Below are 21,323 nucleotides of genomic sequence, written 5' to 3'. Positions count from 1 at the left end.
GGACTTCAATGGTTGTGGTACATGGACTTAGCTGCTATATGGCATGTGAAATCTTCCCCAAGATTTGCAGGTTTGTGAGCTCAAACCTGTATCCACTGCATTGGCAGGCAGATTCTTAACCACTGGACAACCAGGGAAGTCCAGTATTGCTTCAGTTTTTTGAGCTTTCTAAAAATGAAACCATCCTAAATTCTGCCATCACTGGTTTTGCCATTCTCACCAGAGCATTTGTTGTTCCTACAGCCTAGAACACTTCCCCTGGGCAAACATGATTTTCTCCCTCATTTCAGTCTCATATCTCCACATTTGTCAGAAAGCCTTTCCCAACAAGCTTCTAACCACAATATTTTTCCTGTCTTTTATCCTTTTTTATTTTTCACTTATGGCACTTATCAGTATATGAAAGTACAGAGTATAATTATTTGTTTGTCTCTTCCACCCTCTTATTCACTGCTATGTTACCTGGTATGTACTTGAAAATTGTCTAACAGGTATGTAAATATGAAAGTCTGGAAGTAAGAACAGAGGTATTGAGATAGAAATTTGGGGATCATCAGCATAGAGGGAAAATCTAAATTCATGGGTAGGAAAATATCACTTAGAAAAAAGGCCAGATCCTAGCTCTGAATCCAACATCTATTAGAGGTTTGGTAGGTGGGGAAGCTTGACAAAGAAGACAGAATGAGTCAGAGAGGTAGAAGAATCACAGTTTTTCCAGTAAACGGTTGCCTATACGAGGACTAAACTCAGAAACTAGGTAGTGCCACTGAAGCTAAAGAAGAAGAAAGTAGCCAAGTCAATGGAAGCCACTGTGTGATTCAGGATGATACAGGGCTAAAGAAGTGACTGTCTGATGTGACAGGAAGATTGTTGATAACCTTGATAAGAGCAGTAGAGTGTTACAGACAGAAGCCAAGTCTATGTGTGTTAAAGAGCATATAAGCTATAAGGAAATGGTTGCCTCTTCAGTTTATGAAATAATTATCCAGTTTAAAAATCTGTAAGTAGAACTGAGCTTTTCTTCCTTCTGGTCTTTTCAGTGCTTAAAAATTCCCAGATTTGGAAAGTGTTCATTAGTTTCTTAAACAATGAAAGCCATTAGTTTGTAGATCTAAGACAGCTGCTCCTGGGATCTGCCCTCACCAGCTTCTGGACACTGGGAAACTCCTGACTAGCTAGACAAAGCTAAAGTATCATTATCATCATTCCTCTATGACCTAGCACTTATACTCTTTGCCATAAGTTGCCATTTGTTTTTATATAGATGTATTGGAAATAATCTATCAAAGCAGTAATGGCTGTTTCTGTTTGTTGAAGTAGTTTTCTGTTAACCTTTATTTCTGGCTTCTTGTCCTTGGACTATATGAAACCCAAAGAAATGTTTACCACCCTCATTATTGCCATCATAATAGCTACCAAAAACCTAAAGCTTCAGTGCAGCAGAGTAGAGATTTGAGAAATAGACCCATGCATGTATGGTCAGTTGGTAATAGACAAAGATACAAAAGCAATTAAATGGAGAAAGCATAGTCTTTTGAACAAATTATGCTGGAGCAATGGAAAATCCATGTGAAAAACAAAAACTTCAATCCATACTTCATATCACATATATAACTTTACACAAAATGGATCATGGGCCTAAACATAAGAGTGTAGAACAGCTAAAGAAAAAAACTGGAGAAGAATGCTTGTGACCCTCTGTTAAGCAAAGATTTCTTAGATGTGATGCTAATAAATGGATGCATTTCACCTAGTAGATAGTTAATTCAAACTCTTTAAAATGAACTCCTTGCTTAATAATTACAGTGTGTTCTAGAGAGGTTCTTTTGGTTAAAGAAACAAAGATTGACTAAGGCCAGCAAATTTGATATTCTGATCTAGCTTCCTCCTGCATTCTTCTCAGGACAAAACCAAAGTAGTATGAAGGGAAGTCATTCATGGAGGCTGGGTAGTTTGCTTCTCAGTTGTTTACCACATCTCCTCTACCACTATACCTTTGGTTCATCCATCCATTCATCATTGGTGTCATGACCTTGACTGTATTTCTTGGCTTCTTCCTTTTAATAAAACTTTTGACTTCTACTGCTGCCTAATTATTTTGACATTTTGCAAGTTCAGCTCCCAGAGAGGGAACCTGATTGACCCAGATTATGTTTACATATTTTTGACCACTAAATAGGAGGTTTAGTCAGCAATAAGGTCCAGTCACCAGTGGCTTGCAGTAGGATTGTGGAGACTATAGGGTGTTGCCTGGCAGGAGTCCAAGGGAAAAAGTAGGTATAGAATGTTGGTATATCAGATGTGATCTGTACCTTCAACTGGTACCATGAACAATCGAGTTTTCTTTAGACAGGACCATGGGTGTGACAAATACTGTTGTGTAGATGTAGTTATTGTGTTGTTGTACAGTAAATTACTGATGTTCTTACTTTCTTCTCCCAGAAACCATTGACTATCAATATGTCTTCCAAGTTTGACTCTCTTATGGTCTAGCCTGCTTCTAAATCAATCCATGGCAGTTAGTGAGATGAGTATATAAAGAAGGAAAACAGAGGATAAGAATCTTGGATTAGTTTAAAGTTGCTATCAGAGATCTTTTAAAATATCCCCCTGCATCTGGGTATATACACCCATATCATATCTTTCAAAGAGACAATTAGTCTATCCTTCTGTACTTAGTCTAATCTTGGGTCAGCAGCTTCCATGGTATTTAATCCATTTTTTTTTTTCCTGATAGGCTTCATAGTATCAATCCTATAATGGTCACCCTGATTTTTTTTTAAATTTATTTATTTTAATTGGAGGCTAATTACTTTACAATATTGTAGTGGTTTTGCCATACATTGACATGAATCAGCCATGGGTGTACATATGTTCCCCATCCTGAACCCTCCTCCCACCTCCCTCCCCATCCCATCCCTCTGGGTCATCCCAGTGCACCAGCCCTGAGCACCTTGTCTCATGCATTGAACCTGGACTGGCAATCTGTTTCACATATGATAATATACATGTTTCAGTGCTATTCTCTCAAATCATCCCACCCTCGCCTTCTCCCACAGAGTCCAAAAGACTGTTCTATACATCTGTGTCTCTTTTGCTGTCTCGCATACAGGGTTATCGTTACCATCTTTCTAAATTCCATATATATGTGTTAGTATACTGTATTGGTGTTTTTCTTTCTGGCTTACTTCACTCTGTATACTAGGCTCCAGTTTCATCCACCTCATTAGAACTGATTCAAATGTATTCTTTTTAATGGCTGAGTAATATTCCATTGTGTATATGTACCACAGCTTTCTTATCCATTCATTAGCTGGTGGACATCTAGGTTGCTTCCATGTCCTGGCTATTATAAACCGTGCTGTGATGAACATTGGGGTACACGTGTCTCTTTCAATTCTGGTTTCCTCAGTGTGTATGCCCAGCTGTGGGACTGCTGGGTCGTATGGCAGTTCTGTTTCCAGTTTTTTAAGGAATCTCCACACTGTTCTCCATAGTGGCTGTACTAGTTTGCATTCCCACCAACAGTGTAAGAGGGTTCCCTTTTCTCCACACCCTCTCCAACATTTGTTTGTAGACTTTTGGATAGCAGCCATTCTGACTGGCGTGAAATGGTACCTCATTGTGGTTTTGATTTGCATTTCTGTGATAATGAGTGATGTTGAGCATCTTTTCATGTGTTTGTTAGCCATCTGTATGTCTTCTTTGGAGAACTGTCTGTTTAGTTCTTTGGCCCATTTTTTGATTGGGTCATTTATTTTTCTGGAATTGAGCTGCAGGAACTGCTTGTATATTTTTGAGATTAATTCTTTGTCAGTTGCTTTGTTTGCTATTATTTTATTCCACTCTGAAGGCTGTCTTTTCACCTTGCTTATAGTTTCCTTCGTTGTGCAAAAGCTTTTAAGTTTAATTAGGTGTCATTTGTTTATTTTTGCTTTTATTTCCACTACTCTGGGAGGTGGGTCATAGAGTATCCTGCTGTGATTTATGTCAGAGAGTGTTTTGCCTATGTTTTCCTCTAAGAGTTTTATAGTTTCTGGTCTTACATTTAGAGCTCTAATCCATTTTGAGTTTATTTTTGTGTATGGTGTTAGAAAGTGTTCTAGTTTCATTCTTTTACAAGTGGTTGACCAGTTTTCCCACCACCACTTGTTAAAGAGATTGTCTTTTCTCCATTGGATATTCTTGCCTCTGTCAAAGATAAGGTGTCCATAGGTGTGTGGATTTATCTCTGGGATTTCTATTTTGTTCCATTGATCTGTATTTCTGTCTTTGTACCAGTACCATACTGTCTTGATGACTGTGGCTTTGTAGTATAGCCTGAAGTCAGGCAGGTTGATTCCTCCAGTTCCATTCCTCTTTCTCAAGATTGCTTTGGCTATTTGAGGTTTTTTGTATTTCCATACAAATTGTGAAATTATTTGTTATAGTTCTCTGAAAAATACCATTGGTAGCTTGATAGGGATTGCATTGAATCGATAGCTTGCTTTGGGTAGTATAGTCATTTTCACTATATTGATCCAATCCATGAACATGGTATATTTCTCCATCTACTTGTGTCCTCTTTGATTTCTTTCATCAGTGTTTTATAGTTTTCTATATATAGATCTTTTGTTTCTTTAGGTAGATATATGCCTAAGTATTTTATTCTTTTTGTTGCAATGGTGAATGGAATTGTTTCCTTAATTTCTGTTTCTGTTTTCTCATTGTTAGTGTATAGGAATGCAAGGGATTTCTGTGTGTTAATTTTATATCCTGCAACTTTACTATATTCATTGATTAGCTCTAGTAATTTTCTGGTGGAGTCTTTAGGGTTTTCTATGTAGAGGATCATGTCATCTGCAAACTGAGAGTTTTACTTCTTCTTTTCCAATCTGCATTCCTTTTATTTCTTTTTCTGCTCTGATTGCTGTGACCAAAACTTCCAAAACTATATTGAATAGTAGTGGTGAGAGTGGGCACCCTTGTCTTGTTCCTGACTTTAGGGGAAATGCTTTCAATTTTTCACCATTGAGGATAATGTTTGCTATGGGCTTGTCATATATAGCTTTTATTATGTTGAGGTATATTCCTTCTATTCCTGCTTTCTGGAGGGTTTTTATCATAAATGGATGTTGAATTTTGTCAAAGGCTTTCTGTGCATCTATTGAAACAATCATATGGTTTTTATCTTTTAATTTGTTAATGTGGTGTATCACATTGATTGATTTGTGGATATTAAAGAATCCTTGCATCCCTGGAATAAAGCCCACTTGGTCATGATGTATGATCTTTTTAATATGTTGTTAGATTCTGTTTGCTAGAATTTTGTTAAGGATTTTTGCATCTTTATTCATCAGTGATATTGACCTGTAGTTTTCTTTCTTTGTGGCATCTTTGGTTTTGGTATTAGGGTGACAGTGGCCTCATAGAATGAGCTTGGATGTTTACTTTCCTCTGCAATTTTCTGGAAGAGTTTGAGTGGGATAGGTGTTATCTCTTCTGTAAATTTTTGGTAGAATTCAGCTGTGAAGCCGTCTGGTCCTGATCCTGATATTAGATTCTATTATTTCCTTTTCCCATTGCATGCTGCTTATTTTACTGTTTTTCTTCCCCCATTAACCTCTTTTAAGCCTGAATGATATTTTTCCTCTTTCACTCCACAGATTGGAAAAGAAAAAATTTTTTAGGTTTTCTTTTTTTCCCCTGAAGGAAGTTCCAAAAAGAAAGCTTGAATTTGCCTACATGGGAAACTATTTACATAGCATTTACATTATATTACGTATTATAAGCGGGCTTCCCAGGTGGCACAGTGGTAAAAAGTCCACCTGCCAATGCAGGAGATACAGGAGATGTGGCTTTGATCCCTGGGTCAGGAAGATCCCCTGGAGGAGGGCATGGCAATCCACTCCAGTATTCTTGCCTGGAAAATCCATGGACAGAGGAATCTGGCAGACTACAGTCCACGGGGTTGCAAAGAGTCAGACATGACTAAAGTGACTTAGCATGCATGCATGAGTGTGCATGTACATGCACACACAGGCACACACAGATATTATAAGCAATCTGGAGATAATTTAAAATATAAAAGAGGGAATTCCCTGGGTTAACCACTTTGCATTTCAACTGCATGGGGCATAGGTTTGATCCTTGGCCAGGAAACTATGATTTCACATGCTGTGCAGCATGGTCAATAAATAAATAAATAAAGTAAATGTACAGAAGGATGTTCGTAGAGTATACTACATGATTTTAAATAAGGGACTTGAGGACCCCCAGATTTTGGTATCTGTAGGGGTCCTGGAACCAGCCTCTCACAGATACCTCACAGTTGTCTCAAGGGACAACTATATACTCTTGCTTCTTAGTATTTTTCACCCAGGCTAACTTTTTTGGCTTGTTATCTTCAGTTTTGTTGGGATTCTTAAATCTTGATAGTCAGGGTCTTAGGATCCCATAGAGAAGCTAACATATGACTGGAGGAATTAAGCTTGCATTTGCTTTTTTCTACAAGTATTGGTATATATGATGATCAGGTCTTAGGAGAGATGGAACATCATGGAGTTTGAGGAGAAGGTGTTAATGAGGAAGGGAAGACAGGTTCCTTACCTGGGGGCATTGTTTCTCAAACTTAAGCGTTTCTAGGAATCACCTGGGTATCTTGTTAGGGAGCAAATTTTAATTCATCAGGTTTGGGAGGAAGCCTAACATCTGGGATTCTGCATTTCTAACAGCCTCCCAGGGGAGGTTCACAATGCTGGCCTGCAGACACACTTTAAGGAATAAGAACTTTGGGGTTTCATGTTTCCAAACAGCCACCTCTGAACCGGAGCTCCCTGTATCGCTCCTCATCGTTGCCAGACAGCTTGAACAGTCCAAGTCTGAAGCAGCTGGTAAAATTCAAGGACAGCACAATACCAGATAAAGTAAAAAAGAAGTATTGTTCAAACCACAAAAAGCTTGGAAAGGTAAGAAGCTTTTTTTTTGTCAGAAACTTTTTAAAAAGACAGTCTCTTTAATCTTTATCTCATCTTCTCCACCTTTCTGGGTTGGGGGTTGCTTTCGCATAGCTTTTGGCTGTGTACTTTTACTTTTATCTCCTCTTTCCATTTTCCTTTTCTACATCTGCACCCATATATAAAGTATTTAATAATGAATATGTTATATTATAATTTTGGAAATGATATTGTCTTCCCAACCACCTTTTTTAAGATCTGAGAGAATACAAGAGAACTCTGATTGAGAAGGACATTTATTGATGTTTTATAGGCATTTGGACAGAAATAACATCATAGAGATGATGTTTTGGTTTGCTGGAAAGCAAATTCTGAAAAAACTTAGCCCTCATAAAACTTAAGTAAAAACTTAGCCCTCATCCTGTATCTCTCCTTTAAAAAGGAAATCTCAAAAAAAAAAAAAAAAAAAGAAATCTCAGTACTTTGGCTATTTTATGAAATCAGTGTATGACATTATAGAAAAATAGAAAATCCAAAAAAGCAAAAAGAAGCCATTGCAAAATGTGCATAATCCCACAGGCCAGAGATAATTACTATTAATAATGTATAGCCTTTCAGACTTTTTTTAATGCAAATATGTTTTTTCTTTTATTAAAAAGGCATTACAAAGTACATGTTTTCTAACCTACTTAATGATGTCATATTTTCAAGTTAATGAAGTTAATTTACAGCTTACTTTTTATTCCCTAATAGTAATTGATAATGTGTGGGTATGATTTGTTTAACCAAGATCCTGTTATTGATCATTTAATTTATTAGTAATTTTTCTCTATTGTAAATATCCTTAATAGCCAAATCTTTCTACATATCTTTATTTTCTTAGTAAAACAAGTAGAATTATTAGATCAAAGAGTATGCATATTTTTAATGAATCTCCCAACACTCCTTCCATTCCTTGGTTTTTAAACCTTTAACATGAGGATTGGGGTGGGGGGAATCTTGTCTTAGGACTTAGGTCTAAAGAAAATGGTCTCCCTCTGTGACATCAACATGACTCAGATGCTGGAGGAAGATTCAAACCAGGGGCCTCTGATTGGTGATTTCTCCAAGGTGAGTGTGGTTACTCCAGTCCTATATTTCATCCTATATTTTGGATCTGAATCTTATCTGCTTACAGAGGACACTAAGTTTAATTAATATGTGTCTTCAGCAAGTACTCACTGATAACCTGAAGGTGCTGTAGTGGTAGATCTAGGCCCTAAGCCTTTCATGAGAAAGTATCCCTTATTCATTCTGGAAATATCTACAGAAGTGGAAAAAGTATGAGGCTTTCTTTTGTCTGTTTTTTGGTGGTGCCCTATGGCATGTGGAACCTTAGTTCCCTACACAGGGGTCGAATCTGTGCCCCCTGCGGTGGAAGCAGAGTCTTAACCACTGGACTGCCAGGAAGTCCCAAGTACGAGGCTTTCTACTTTTTTAAAATTTAAAATCATATTTGGTGACTACAGAAGATAGAAAATGGAATCTACCCTAGATCTTATCAGAGTATTATTGTTTTTGTTTATTTATTTATTTTTTTTTGGTGTATATTTTGGTGTATATCTCTGTATGTTTTTTCACAGAGAAGACACATGCATGTACACAAATACACTTTTTGTTTTTCCATGTTTGTTTTGAGGTTTTTATTCCATCTCCTTTGATATATCAGGAACATCTTTTCATGTCAATAAATAGTTCTTCATCATTTCATCACTTTTAATAACAGCACACTATTTCTTTTTTTTTTTTTTTTTTTGGCTGCCCATAATTTCCTGATAAATCCTTTCTTCTTATTTACTTCTACAATTTTTCCTTATGAACTGTACCAAGATGGACATATTTGTGGCTATATCTAAGAATTTTTAAGCATTCGTAATTAGCTCCTTAGGTTCAGTTCTTAGAAATGGAATCGTTGCATATGCACATTGAGACCATTGATTTCTGAAGGCATCTGGGGTTTTAAATGTCATTTGGATAGGACAATATATGGGTCATGATTTCAAATTTGGGTATAGAGAACTTGCCGTTTTTTTAGCTTTTGGGTATTTCTAGGTATGTGCACTGCCAACCGTGTCAGGGAAACACCAAGATCTGAAGTACGTCAACCCAGAAACAGTAAGCAGATTTCTGGAGATGGTAACTGGTTACATAAGCTGCCATCTGGTCTGTTCTGTCCCTAAAATCCCCACTTCCATTTGTATTTCTTTCACTTTGTTCACTCATGTGGGCTCTGTATTCAGCTGAAGCTATGTTAAAAGACTCATTTATATGTCACCTTTGTAATTAAGCAAATGATATATAATTGTTACATAAGAAAGGAAGGAGGAAGGGGAAGGGTGAAAAGCAAAAATCACCTGATTAGGCTGGCCTTACATCCTGGTTTACATGTTTCAATTCCATTTATGCCTATTACTGAATATTATTAATAGTGCTCTCTATCACTCTCAAAAGTATTCTAGTTTGTGCAATAATTATTTTGTCACTTTACCCATTGATCTTACCATCAGAGATAAGCACTAATCATACTTTCCTTATGGCCTTACAGATTTTATTCTGGTATAATAAGTTTTATAAAAATAGTATCATAATAAGCATGTAATTTTGTAGTTAGCTTAATAAGTCATTGTAAACATCTTTCTGTATTATTAAAAAAAATCTATATTATCCCTTTGATGGCTATGTAATATTCTGTTATACTGATAATATATAACTTTTTTAACTAAACTTCTTTTGTTGAGTATTTATTTATAATATTTTGATAATCTAAAGCAATGGTGAGATCAACATTATTGTGCCCTATCTTTATGTACTTCTGTTTACTTAAGATGCTAGAAAAGAAGTTGCTGAAAATGTAATTACATTTATTTATTTTTTTATAAGTATTTACAGAGTTTCCTCTGGAAAGTTTGAGCCAATTTACATAACCACACATAGCTTAAGTTTCTTCCTCTGGATATCAACCGTTTCCTTCGATATCCCTTTTGAGAAACTCGCTTTCTAGTCTTCCAGTAGAGGGTGGGGAATCATTTCTCATTTCTTCTTGTAAAATTGAGACAGCTGCTACCTGTGCCCTTAGAGAAATCCTTGGGTGTCTTCTCAGAGATTGATTGTAGCTGTGTCTTCCTCCAAATAAGTAACTTGAATGTTCTCCCTTGTGTCCTGGCAGTACTGACTGTTTTGATTCTCCAAAAGGCTATTTCCTGTTTTATTCTCTTACTTGCGGAGGGTTGGTGGGGGGCGGTTGCACCATTGCCATGTTTCAAATATAGGGGGACTTTGGAGGCTGGGCATACAGTGGGATCCTGAGTGACTAAAAGGAGTACATATCAGGAACTGGGTTACTGGCTCTTCTCTCCCTCCGAAGAGGCAGGGTATTCAGTCATAGTTTCTGTACAGGTGGCTGCCTTGCTATCGGGGGAGTTCCAGGGTCTGATTGAGAAGTTTTATATCATCGATTGCCGCTATCCATATGAGTACCTGGGAGGACACATTCAGGTAAGGTTATATTGAGGACTTAGCAGGGGAGGGCCTGGAGATACTGCTTATTAAGAAGTCTAGACAAAGGGTCCTGCGACCTCTGGAACCAGGGCAGACATTATACATTTGGAACACATCAAGGTTGTCAGTCCTCATTCCTGTTGTAATTCTGTGAACCTTGAGCAATTTACTTTCCCTTTGCCTCCTAGACCAATCTGCCTCTTTCCTATAGGAGCCAAAAGCTCCTACCTGGACATAAAAACATTAATCCAGGGACTGAGCAGCACTTTGCAGACACTTAATGCTTACAGACATTTCTCACAATAATCCCTACACTTCAGGTAGTTCCGGTCTATAAATGTTTGTTGAGCACCTAATATATAACCAAGCTCCATGCCAGGCCCTGGGGGTAGATACAGGTAGATTTCCACTCTGAAAGTACTTAATAGTGTAGTCTTCCTGAACTAAATATTTCAAGATGGTATTCCAGTTATTTCTAAGTGTTGGCCCTGTTCTCTCACCCTTAAGGAAATACTTAATAAAATTATTTTACAGGGAGCATTAAACTTGCACAGTCAAGAAGAACTATATAACTTCTTTCTGAAGAAACCCATTGTGCCTTTGGATATCCAGAAAAGAATAATCATTGTGTTCCATTGTGAATTCTCCTCTGAGAGGGGTCCCCGAATGTGAGTGTCTACATGAGGAGGGGGCGTGGAGAGGGTGATGGATCTTGAGTTTGGACTTACAGTCAAGGAACCTTCCCAGCCCAGTTTAGACAGAAACTGAATGAATGAATGATTTCCACTGTAGTTTAAAGAATGTTAAGGAGGTGGAAGGAAGGAGTTTCTACAATTCAAAGGTTTGAAGTAGTGAAGGAAAAAGGATTTGGAGTTAGGTACCAATGGAGGAAAGGAGAAAGAGAGGTGCTACTTGCACCTTGTTTTGCAAAAATAAGATCTGGAGCTCCTTTTGAGGGTTAGCAAAAATCTCTTCTTCCTCCCCTTCCCCAGTGAATGACCCATGGAATCCTGAACTTGCTTTTTTCCCATCCCGCCCATCTGGATTTTCTCTAAAGGTGCCGTTCTCTGAGAGAAGAGGACAGGGCTCTGAACCAGTATCCTGCACTGTACTATCCAGAGCTGTACATCCTCAAAGGGGGCTACAGAGACTTCTTTCCAGAATATATGGTAAATCTTGCATGGGGCATGTGGGGCAATGGGGGAGCCCAGACTTGGGGCCAACTTTAACATGCAGCTCCCAGGGCCTGCTAAGCCCTCTGAGAAGAAAGTGCTGTTCCTTCTAAGCCATTCCCTGCAGCATCTCTGTTATACCTCGTGGGCAGACTGTAGGCATCAAGAGGATTCCTTACTCTGTCCCTTGCCTTTCAGGAGCTGTGTGAACCACAGAGCTATTGCCCGATGCATCACCAGGACCATAAGGCTGAGCTGCTGAGGTGTCGAAACCAGAACAAAGCATGGGAAGGAGAGCGACAGCTGCAGGAACAGATTGCCTTACTGGTGAAGGATGTGAGCCCATGATATCAGGTCACCTACTGGCTGCCTGGGACTCACCAAAAGGCACTGTAGAAACCCTGAGCAGAAAGAGGCCATCTTCTGTGCAGCCTTTTTTCATTCTAAGATGTTAAAAGATGTCAGTAAACCAACAGGCTGCCAAACTAAAGAAATCCCAGGCATGGGGATTGGTTATGTTTTAGTAGAGCTGTTGGCTAGTAAGAAAGTCCTCGAGCTAGTTCTCCAAGGTTGGAGCCTTGGGTTGCATGGAGATTTATGTTGCTTCAGGGGGCTGTTGCATTCCTCTTCCTAACTACTCGCGTCTTCTCAGAGGTCAGCCAGATCTTTCTCCTGGGCTTCTGCCTATGCAAGAGAGAGTTGAGAGAGTTGTCCATCTTCTTTCTTTGAATTTTCCTTGTTTGTCTCCCTCTCTCTTCTTTTTTTAAAAATGGAAATATAAACATTGATGAATGAGAAAAACTCCTAGAAGATGTATATAAGGAAGTAATCACCACATTTAAATTCCTTCAGACAAAGATGTAGCCATCTCTGTTCATAGCTGAGGCCAAAGTGCTTTTCTCCAGACCATGGTTCTCAAAGTTTGGGCCCTGGTCCATCAGCATTATCTGAACTTTGCTTGAAATGCAGGTTTTCACAGCCCACTCCAGACCTACTAAATTGGAATGTCTGAGGTTAGGGCCCAGAAATCTGGGTTTTAAAAATCTCCCTTTCAGGTGATTGTGATGCATGTCAAGGCTTGAGAACTACAGCTCTGGAATTAAAGAAAACCTTTTAAATGGAATTCTTCAGCAGTGTTCCAAACTTTCCTTTCCTACACCATTCCATGGTATGAATTGCTTAAAAGTGTGCCCCAGACTCAATTCTTTGTGGTATCAAGACTCAGAAAACCAAAATAATTGCCTTTCTGTAAGACCAAGTGATAGGTCTGAGTTGTATTCCAAAGGTTCCTTATCTTCACCCTTAATAGAATTTTAAAAATATTTATTTATTTATTTTTGGCTGCACTGGACCTTTGCTGATGCTCGGGCTTTCTTCTAGTTACAGAGAGTGGGGGCAGTGTGTGGAGGGGGCTACTCTCTAGTTGTGGTGCTTCTCATTGCAGTGGCTTCTCATTGGAGAGTACAGGGTCAGTATTTGTGGCGCATAGGCCCAGTTGCCCTGCAGCATGTGGAGTCTCTTGGACCAGGGACTGAAACTGTCCCCTGCACTGGCAGGCAGATTCTCAACCACTGGACCACCAGGAAAGTCTGCATCAGAATTTTGACTTTTCCCATTTTCCAAATTTTTTTTTTTTGTGCTCCACTTCATGTTTCACAGAGACAGATTTAGGATGGTTGGAAGTAGAGATCTGTGCCATATGAAGATAAGAATGAAAGAAAAGGAAAGCACCAAGCAAGATCAGTTAGACTTCAGAAAGATATTTAATTTAATTAATAAATTTAAAAAAAAATTTGTCCACGCCATCTGGCATGTGATATCTTAGTTCCCCAACCAGGGATTGAACTTGCACTCACAGAAAGATATTTTAAGTTACATTCTTCAGCATTACCCAGGCTTTCCTTTTTTAGAGCTCTTTAAGGTGAGTAGGTTTTTGTCTGTGTAGTAAGGTACAGCCCTACTTGGCCTGGACGGCAGTGGAATTGCACATTGTCATTCTATGGCATTAACCTGGTAAGTAGTCATAGCTCAGGACTAGAAATGGACAAAAGGCTGTGAAGCCTAGCCTGAGATAGAATGGAGACAAAAATGACACCTTCCCAGATCTGGATGGAGCAGGGAGACTTTTTAAAAAGTGAGTGGGAGGGAAGAGTGTGCCCGAGTGACTGAATTGATTTTTGCAAGGCTCAAGAACACTCTTCTCCCAGAGTGCTGCATGCTTGCCTCACAGCAGAGGGCACTGCTGTATTCTCTAAGGCAGCTGCTGCAGCCTGCAGTCTCCACTCCTAGCTTGAACCTGCCTGTCCTGAGCCCTTGAGTTCTGAGCTCAGAAGGGCTGGGGGAAAATGGAGAGAAGAGCTTCAATAGGTGCAGACAGCTGAAGGAAAGATGCTGTTATTTTGTCCCACTCCACATACTTCCTCACAACAGGTAGGAGCTTAGTCGCCTGAGCAGGAAACTGCTTGAAGCACCTCCACTTCCAAATGTGAGGATGGGTCCCTGACTCACTGCCTACCCTAGTGAGTCATTTCCTATAATTCTTTCCAGAAAGGGAGAGCAAGCCCCTACCTGGGAAAAGACTGGTGCACAAGTATTCACATCTCAGTGATCCTAAATGGAAGTTCCAAGTTGTAAAACATAAAGCTAGGGCTTAATCAGCTATCTACTTTGTGGAAAATTATATTTGCCTAAAAGGCTACATTTTCCCATATAGTTTCTTGTAATATCTTCCCACTGTATAGGTACCATGTCACGTGATTCATGTTATTTTTAGGAACAATAATAATAGTAGCTAACAACCTTTCAGCTGTTTACTGCTTGCAAGTAAACATTTACTCATTTTATATAAATAAACTAATTTTCACAACAATCCTGTGAGGCAAGTAAGTAGTCACTATTATACATGTGTACATTTATCCCAATAAAGAAGTTGAGGAACAGAAAGACTGAGTAACTTGTTTAAAGTCCTACAGCTAATGAATGGCAGAGTTGGGATATGAACCCAGGCAGCATGGCTCCAGAGTCTGTAATGCTAATGGATTTTTCTGTTACTAAATCCTCATCGATGGAACGATGTGTCTTTCTAAATTGGCATTGTATTAGGTGTTAAATATGTAAGTGCCTCAGTTATAGGTTCTTGAGAAGTCAGGGCCAGAGGGTTGCTTCAGCTTGGGAACTGAAGCTAAGGGCAGATACTAAGACCCCAATCCAGAAATCTTTGCATGAGGCTATGAAGGGGTTAGCTCTGTGCTGGTGTCCTTGTACTGACTGGTATTCATTCAGCAGGAAGTCAGGTGATAAAGAATGGAAACCTTTTGGTCTGAAAACACTTCTGGTTGCAATCTCAGCCCCAGTACCTAGCTGACCTCTGCTACAGAGAGGGAAGCATTTCCCTTTCCTTACCAGCCATATATAAAGTGAGAGGCATGGAGGATCTTCTTTCCCCATTCAGTTCAGACAAATGTGAGGGACTCACTAGTTTCTTTCAAGGGATGTCAATTCTAAGTACCACAAGCATTCAAATATGTCACAGTTCCTGCCCTCAAGGTAGAAATGACTCTGTTTGCTTCCATCCCTACAAGCACTCTGGCCCACTACCATATTCAGCAAAAGGAAGAAGATCTAGCCTCCAACTCCAAAACTGTAGGTTGGCTGGTAGGGGCTGGCTGAGTTCATAGAATAATTAACTTCTACGTGCCTCCTGCAGTGATATCATTCCGTGTGTGCTATGTGCCTGGCACTAAGCTAAACCCTTTACTCACTATATACTTGTTTAATCCTCAAAACTGTTATACAAAGTAAATACTGCTATTAATTTTTCAGATGAAGAAACTGAAGCACAGAAAAATTAAGTGACATGCCCGAGGTCACCCAGCATGTGTTGATAATGTCAATTGAAACCAGGTAGTCTGTAAAACTTGTTCTCTTAACTGTTTTTCACTGAACTGCTAACACCCTGGGTTAGCTAAGGCCCAACAGTGAGAGAGGGCTTGATAGAAGGCAGGAAACCAGGGTTACAAATGAAAGTGGAGTAAGATACAGAGTCTCTGGACCTTTGAGCCCCAATCAGTGGCTTGCAAAGCCCTCCCACAGCAGTTCGTGTTTTAATCATTTTTGCACCTGGCACAAAGCTGGGCTCATAATCAGCCTCAAAAGACATTATTGAATTGAATGATGGTTGAGTAACATCTTTGTGGAAAGGATTGGCTCATTTGTCATTATCCACAAGGTTCCCAACAGCAATGCTGCTTATCTAGCAGGTGTTGGCAGCCACAAAGGACATGGTTGGTGGGGAGAGAGTGTGCTGGAGGAGCTGTAAATATTAGTCTTGGAGTCATATTTATTTGCAGAGGCTTCCTCAACCCTCCACTAACCTTGGTTACCAATCCTCATTAAAGGCCCGATAATGTCAAGCTCTTTACCACAGTGCCCAGACAGAATTATGCTCCAAGCATCTCATTTACTCTCAAACAGAGGCTGGTCTTTTATGGGTGGCTTTGGATATTGCTTTCAGCCCATCAAGTTGACCTTGTTCCTTTTGCTTTACTGGTTCCTTTGTGGGGAGAGCATGGAGTAGACCCACTGAGTAGGCACCCTGAGCAAATGCCTTTTCTAAGCCTACCCTCCTATCCCAAACTGATTTGCCTTGGTTGCTGAAGGAGAGAGCAGAGGTGATACCCCTTGATCACCTCCTACATCTTTGTTGATTCATAGCACCCTTTCCTAGCATCCTAATCACCTGATGTTGTTATATTTTGCCTTGTAAATCCCATTTTGGAACTCTTGCCAGAGTGAAGCGGAGAGTGGGCGCTATCAGCTCCCCAGCCACAAGTTTCCTAATCTTACTGGAGGGAAGGACTTGGGAAAGGTACAAAGAGGTAGGGTGGGACTGGTGGGGGTTGGGGGGAATAGGCCCTGTATAAAAGCTGAGTAGACAGATGTTCACTTTCACAGCTCTCCTGTAAGACTGGCAGGGCAGATATAGATTAAAATGAAGCACAAACTCCATTTAAAGTGCATTACAGCCCAGGAATCATCTCCCCTTGGGCAGGAGAAGGGAGGAAAGGGCACAGGAGGCCACATAAGTCTCTTTCCTTATCTAGCACCACATGTCTCTCTCCTAGCTTTGTGAAGGGTGATTTACACCCCGGCTGGAATGACTCTCTTTCTGAGCTGATTACATTGGCAAATGCCCCCCAGAGGCCACAGCAGGATGGCCGTATTCAGAAGCAGCAGCCAATAAATCTCAGAGGTCTATATTGCACTTCTCAGTACCCTCCCTCCTGGCCCTCTGCCAGGTAGGCTATGGAAGTAGAAGAGGGCTTGGCTGGAAGATCAGGGGAGGACACCCTTCAATACCTTTCATTACCATCTTCCCTAACTACTGTTTAGTTGTCGTTCTTCCAAGGCATTCTGCCTCTGTCTTTATCCAGGGAGCAGGTGGGAACCAGCCCAGTAAATTTATCTAATAAATAACCCTTATCTTTATGGGTAGAAGTCCTGGATTTCTCCTAGGTATTTGCTCTTGGTAGAATGGCTTGCTCTCCTAACCCTCCTCTGAAAATGAGGAGGCTCCTAAATGGTCTCTCCAACCACCTTTCTCAGTGATCTTTCGTCTAGGGAAATCTCTGCAGTTTAGTCTGAGGGAGGTTTGATCCCTCCATCCTTCCTCATGACACTGAAGGGGCTGAATTTTGGAGGAGTGTAGTCTGGCAAAGGTCCTGGGATCTTGCCCAAAGTCTGTCCCCAGCAAGGTCATCTCACCTGTCTGCAGAATCTTGGGGTTAATAATACAACGGAATCTCACCCCTGAAGATACTGATGCGGGGAAATGATATCAGAGATGTGCAAATTCTAAGAGGGGAAAAAAAAAAACCCTTGAAATGCAAGTGCCCTCATGCATTTGTTACAAGATCTTATTTGGGGTGGTTGTTTCTTGGTGGTAGAGCGGATTCCGGAAAGTGAGATAGGCTACTTTTTAAAAAAACAAATATTTGGACCCCCAGGACGACGAGTTTCCAGTGGCAGCTCCCACAGTGACTCGGCTGCTCCGGGGCGCGTGCCCTGGATCGCCCCCACCCCCGCCGCCCTCCGGGTCTAGCAGGAGAGGCTGCGTGATGCGTCCGTCGGCTTTGGAGTTGGAGGGCGGCGCCCGGGACCCTGGTGGGAGAGTGTCGCGCCGCGGCGCTCCCTGCGAGGAGGGGCGGGAGAAGCGGTGGGAGGTGCCGGTGGAGGAGCCCGGCTCACAGAGCTCCTGTGCTAGGAGCGAGGGTAACGCCGAGTCGGGTGCAGGCAAAGCACGCGACGTCGACAGCCAGCGCGCGCGCACCCCACCATGGCGCGCCCGCGGAACCCGCGACCTTTGCCGCCTGTGCTCCTGCTCCTGCTGCCGCTGCTGCTGCTCCGAGCTGGTGAGTGTCGTTGGAGCCGCCCAGGCTGGGGAGCAAGGGGATGGGGCTGGTGGCTACCGTGTAAGTGGGGTGCCGGCACCAGAGCCCGGAGAGGTCTCAGACCCCACACTGCGCCCTGGTGCCGGGCGTCCGTCTGTCCAAGCCTGGAGGAGGCCTAGGGTGTCAGGAAGGGGCTGGGTTCTACGCCTAGTCCAAGTGTCTGAACTTGTAGATTGAGTGTCAACCGTGGCCAGGGCACCCAGGCATCTCCTCGCTGTCGGTTCCCCCTCTTCCTTCTTTTGAGGTGCTCCTATATAGTCATAGAACAACCCGCAGCCAGGCCACTACCAAGACAGCATCTCTAGGAGGCAGGGAGAATCAGAAGCAGAACGCCTTTTGCTCCACATGGGCTTTACCACCTCCACCCCGTGTAAAGACTGGGAAAGTGGCCACTAGGTACAGATGACAATATTGAAGTTTTTGTTAGAACTAACTTGTCACTGGGAACTCCCTGGTGGTCCAGTGGTTAGGACTCTGCACTTTCACATACACACACAAAAATTGACTTGTCACAAATTAGGGTTGAAAACTGCTGCCCAGAATTCGCCAACACCATTACTGAGTGGTTGAGAATATTGCTCACCACCAACAAACCCCCTCTTCAGGATGTACTTTATTATTATTTTAATTGGAGCAGAAAACTCACTATTGGGTAAGATGGGCTTTCTGTATAGGCTGCCCAGCACAGTGCCTTGCCCTGTTATAGATCCACAATAAGTGTTTTATGGAGTACATGATGCAAAGCCTGGTTTTAGAACTATGCCATTCCTCTAAGGAGCATGCATGTGGCCTCTGGGAGAGGGATGGGTGCATGGAATCTCACTGTGGGGCTCCTGTCCAGAACCTGGCTGGAGGGACACTTGAGGCAGAGACCAGGTACTTATCTACACATGACCTCCTCCACAAAGTAGGACTGCAGAAGTACAATCTTGGCTGAGAGACAGATGTGGAAGGAAGGAGGGAAAGTACTGACCTGTTCAGACTGACTTTGTCAGTAAATCAGAGCAGCAAGACATCACTGATCTGATTGAGCTGCCCAGGAAATTTTACTACCCTCACAGTATGGCTGTATGTCAGGATTCGGGTAAATTTTTAACATCTTCATCATGACCAATTTAGTGGAACAAGTTACCCTGTGTTAGTGATGAAATTTAACATGACCCCCACCTTCTTTTGTGGAGCTGCAATGCCCTCAGATCTACCACTGCTCAGACTTGGTGAACTGTATCAGCTAAGAAATTAGGTTTATTTTTGAAAATTGTTATGACTCAATATTTAGTCCAGTTGAAGCAACAAGACTTGAACCTGCTACATTTCTTTCAGCAAGCACTTTCTGGGTACCTACTAGAAGTAACATCTTAAACTTGCAGCACATCTCAAACTGTTTAAATCCATGTCCCTTTTTTGATAAAGATAAAAATCTTATGTCTTCCTTAAATAAATTTTGAAATTTCAAAAGTCCTTTTGTTCATCTTTCACATATAAAATTGTTATGTATGCTTTTTTGATTTTGTTTGTTATCATTGTTGTTTCGGCCATGCCATGATCCTAGTTCATGTTTTGGCCCTGCAAGATCCTAGTTCTTTGACTAGGGATTGAACCAGGGCCATCAGCAGTGAGGGCACAAAGTTCTAACCACTGAACTATAGGGAATTCCTGTCAAGCATGCCATTTTGAACCACAGGTTCTCTTTGGAAATTCTGATATGTCCCTAAAAGGGTCCCATCCTCTCTCTTTCTTATCCCCTGCATTGAGAAATTCTGGTTTAGTCCAATCCCCCTTTTAAAGATCAAAATTATGGACTTCCATGGTGGTCCAGTGGCTGAGACTCCATGCTACAAATGGAGGGAGACTGAGTTTGATCCCTGGTTAGGGAACTAGATCCCACATGCTGCAGCTATAATCGTGCATGCTGCAGCAAACATTGGAAGATTCCATGAGCTGCAACTAAGATCCAGTACAGCCAAATAAATAAATAAAAATTTTTTAAGTCAAAATTAAGGACTTCCCTGGTGGTGCAGTGGATAAGAATCTGCGTGCCACTGCATGTGACACGGGTTTGATCCTTTGGGAAGATTCCACATGCCACAGAGCAACTAAACCTGTGAGCTACAACTACTGAAGCCTACACACTCTAGGACCCTCAAGCCACAACTAATAAGCCCCTGTGCCACAACTACTGAAGCCACATGCCCTAGCACCAACAAGTCGCAACTACTGCACCTGCATGCTGCAACTACTGAAGCCTGTGCACCTAGAGCCTGTGCTCTGCAACAAGAGAAGCCACCACAGTGAGAAGCCAACACACTGCAACAAGAGAGTAACCCCCATCTCTGCAACTAGAGACAGCCCGCATGCAAAAACGAAGACCTAGCACAGCCAAAAATAAGTAAATAAATAATGACTAAATAAATATAGCAGTGTGTACATGTCAAAAAATAAAAATAAATGCCAAAAAATCCACAATGAACAAAATACCAAAATTTTAAAGCAAAAGTAACAATGCCATGTCAAGGCATATTAGAACCTGAAGCAAAAGGAAAAATCAGTACTGCTCACCCTGCCCTTTTTTACACGTTGGATATGGCATCAATTGTCAAACTTTAAGGGGCATCATTCTGTCTAGTGAATTTGCTAAAATTCAGATTCCCAGGCATTATCGCCAGAGATTCTCGTTTGGTAGTTTGGAGCTAGGGCTCAGAAATGTGCATTTTAATAAGTAATCTAATTGATTATTATATGATTGGAAGAGAATGTTGGACTAACTAAACTTGGAGGCCCCTCCTAATTTTGGGACTCTATTAAGTAGAGAGAAGGTGCTCAGAGAAGTTATTGGGGTGGCTCATAAAATATCTGTTATCTGGTTATTTTTTAAATATTAGTGGGAGCTTACAAAGAATAAGCACTGTTCTAAACACTGGTAACAGAGTAGTGATAAGATAGACATGGAGATCTAGCTGGGAAGAAAATTTAAAAATGAAGTAAAAATATATCAAATGGTGATAAGTACTATGCAGAGAATTGGAATAACAGTATGTTAGAGTAGCTGGGGGGCTATTTTACTTTGGTTGGTTGGGGATAGCCTTTGTGAGATGCCACTGAATGACCAGAAGGGTCCAGTCATGTGAAGATCAGGTGGAAGAGCATGCCAAACAGAAAGGTTAGGTGGGCACAAGCTTGTCTTATTTAATGGCGACCAGAAAGAAGGTCGGTGCAGATGTAGGGAAGTG

At 41.1% G+C, this 21,323-nt stretch overlaps 2 protein-coding genes across 11 annotated transcripts in view; both read left to right on the top strand.

The window, feature by feature from the left end:
* Positions 1-17,760, top strand: part of CDC25C (cell division cycle 25C) — a 40,777-nt gene extending 23,017 nt beyond the window's left edge. For 3 of the 8 annotated variants that reach the window (XM_061151392.1, XM_061151391.1, XM_061151389.1), the window contains 7 exons: positions 6,795-6,947; positions 7,944-8,045; positions 9,027-9,089; positions 10,371-10,469; positions 11,007-11,140; positions 11,530-11,641; positions 11,843-15,457. In XM_061151392.1, the coding sequence (XP_061007375.1) occupies positions 6,795-6,947; positions 7,944-8,045; positions 9,027-9,089; positions 10,371-10,469; positions 11,007-11,140; positions 11,530-11,641; positions 11,843-11,992 (813 nt within the window). In that variant the 3' untranslated portion in view covers positions 11,993-15,457. The other 5 variants (XM_061151390.1, XM_061151393.1, XR_009694168.1 and 2 more) reach the window with 4 other exon arrangements.
* Positions 17,761-17,849: 89 nt separating this feature from the next.
* Positions 17,850-21,323, top strand: part of GFRA3 (GDNF family receptor alpha 3) — a 45,528-nt gene continuing 42,054 nt past the window's right edge. For all 3 annotated transcript variants that reach the window (XM_061151395.1, XM_061151396.1, XM_061151397.1), the window contains exon 1: positions 17,850-18,054. In XM_061151395.1, coding sequence (XP_061007378.1) covers positions 17,979-18,054 — 76 coding nt within the window. In that variant the 5' untranslated portion in view covers positions 17,850-17,978. The remainder of the gene's footprint in view (positions 18,055-21,323) is intronic.

This window comes from Dama dama, chromosome 9 (assembly GCF_033118175.1).
Source record: "Dama dama isolate Ldn47 chromosome 9, ASM3311817v1, whole genome shotgun sequence".
In the NCBI taxonomy this organism is placed as follows: domain Eukaryota; kingdom Metazoa; phylum Chordata; class Mammalia; order Artiodactyla; family Cervidae; genus Dama; species Dama dama.
Note: the sequence above shows the minus strand (reverse complement) of the source record. Positions and strands in the feature narration are given on the sequence as shown.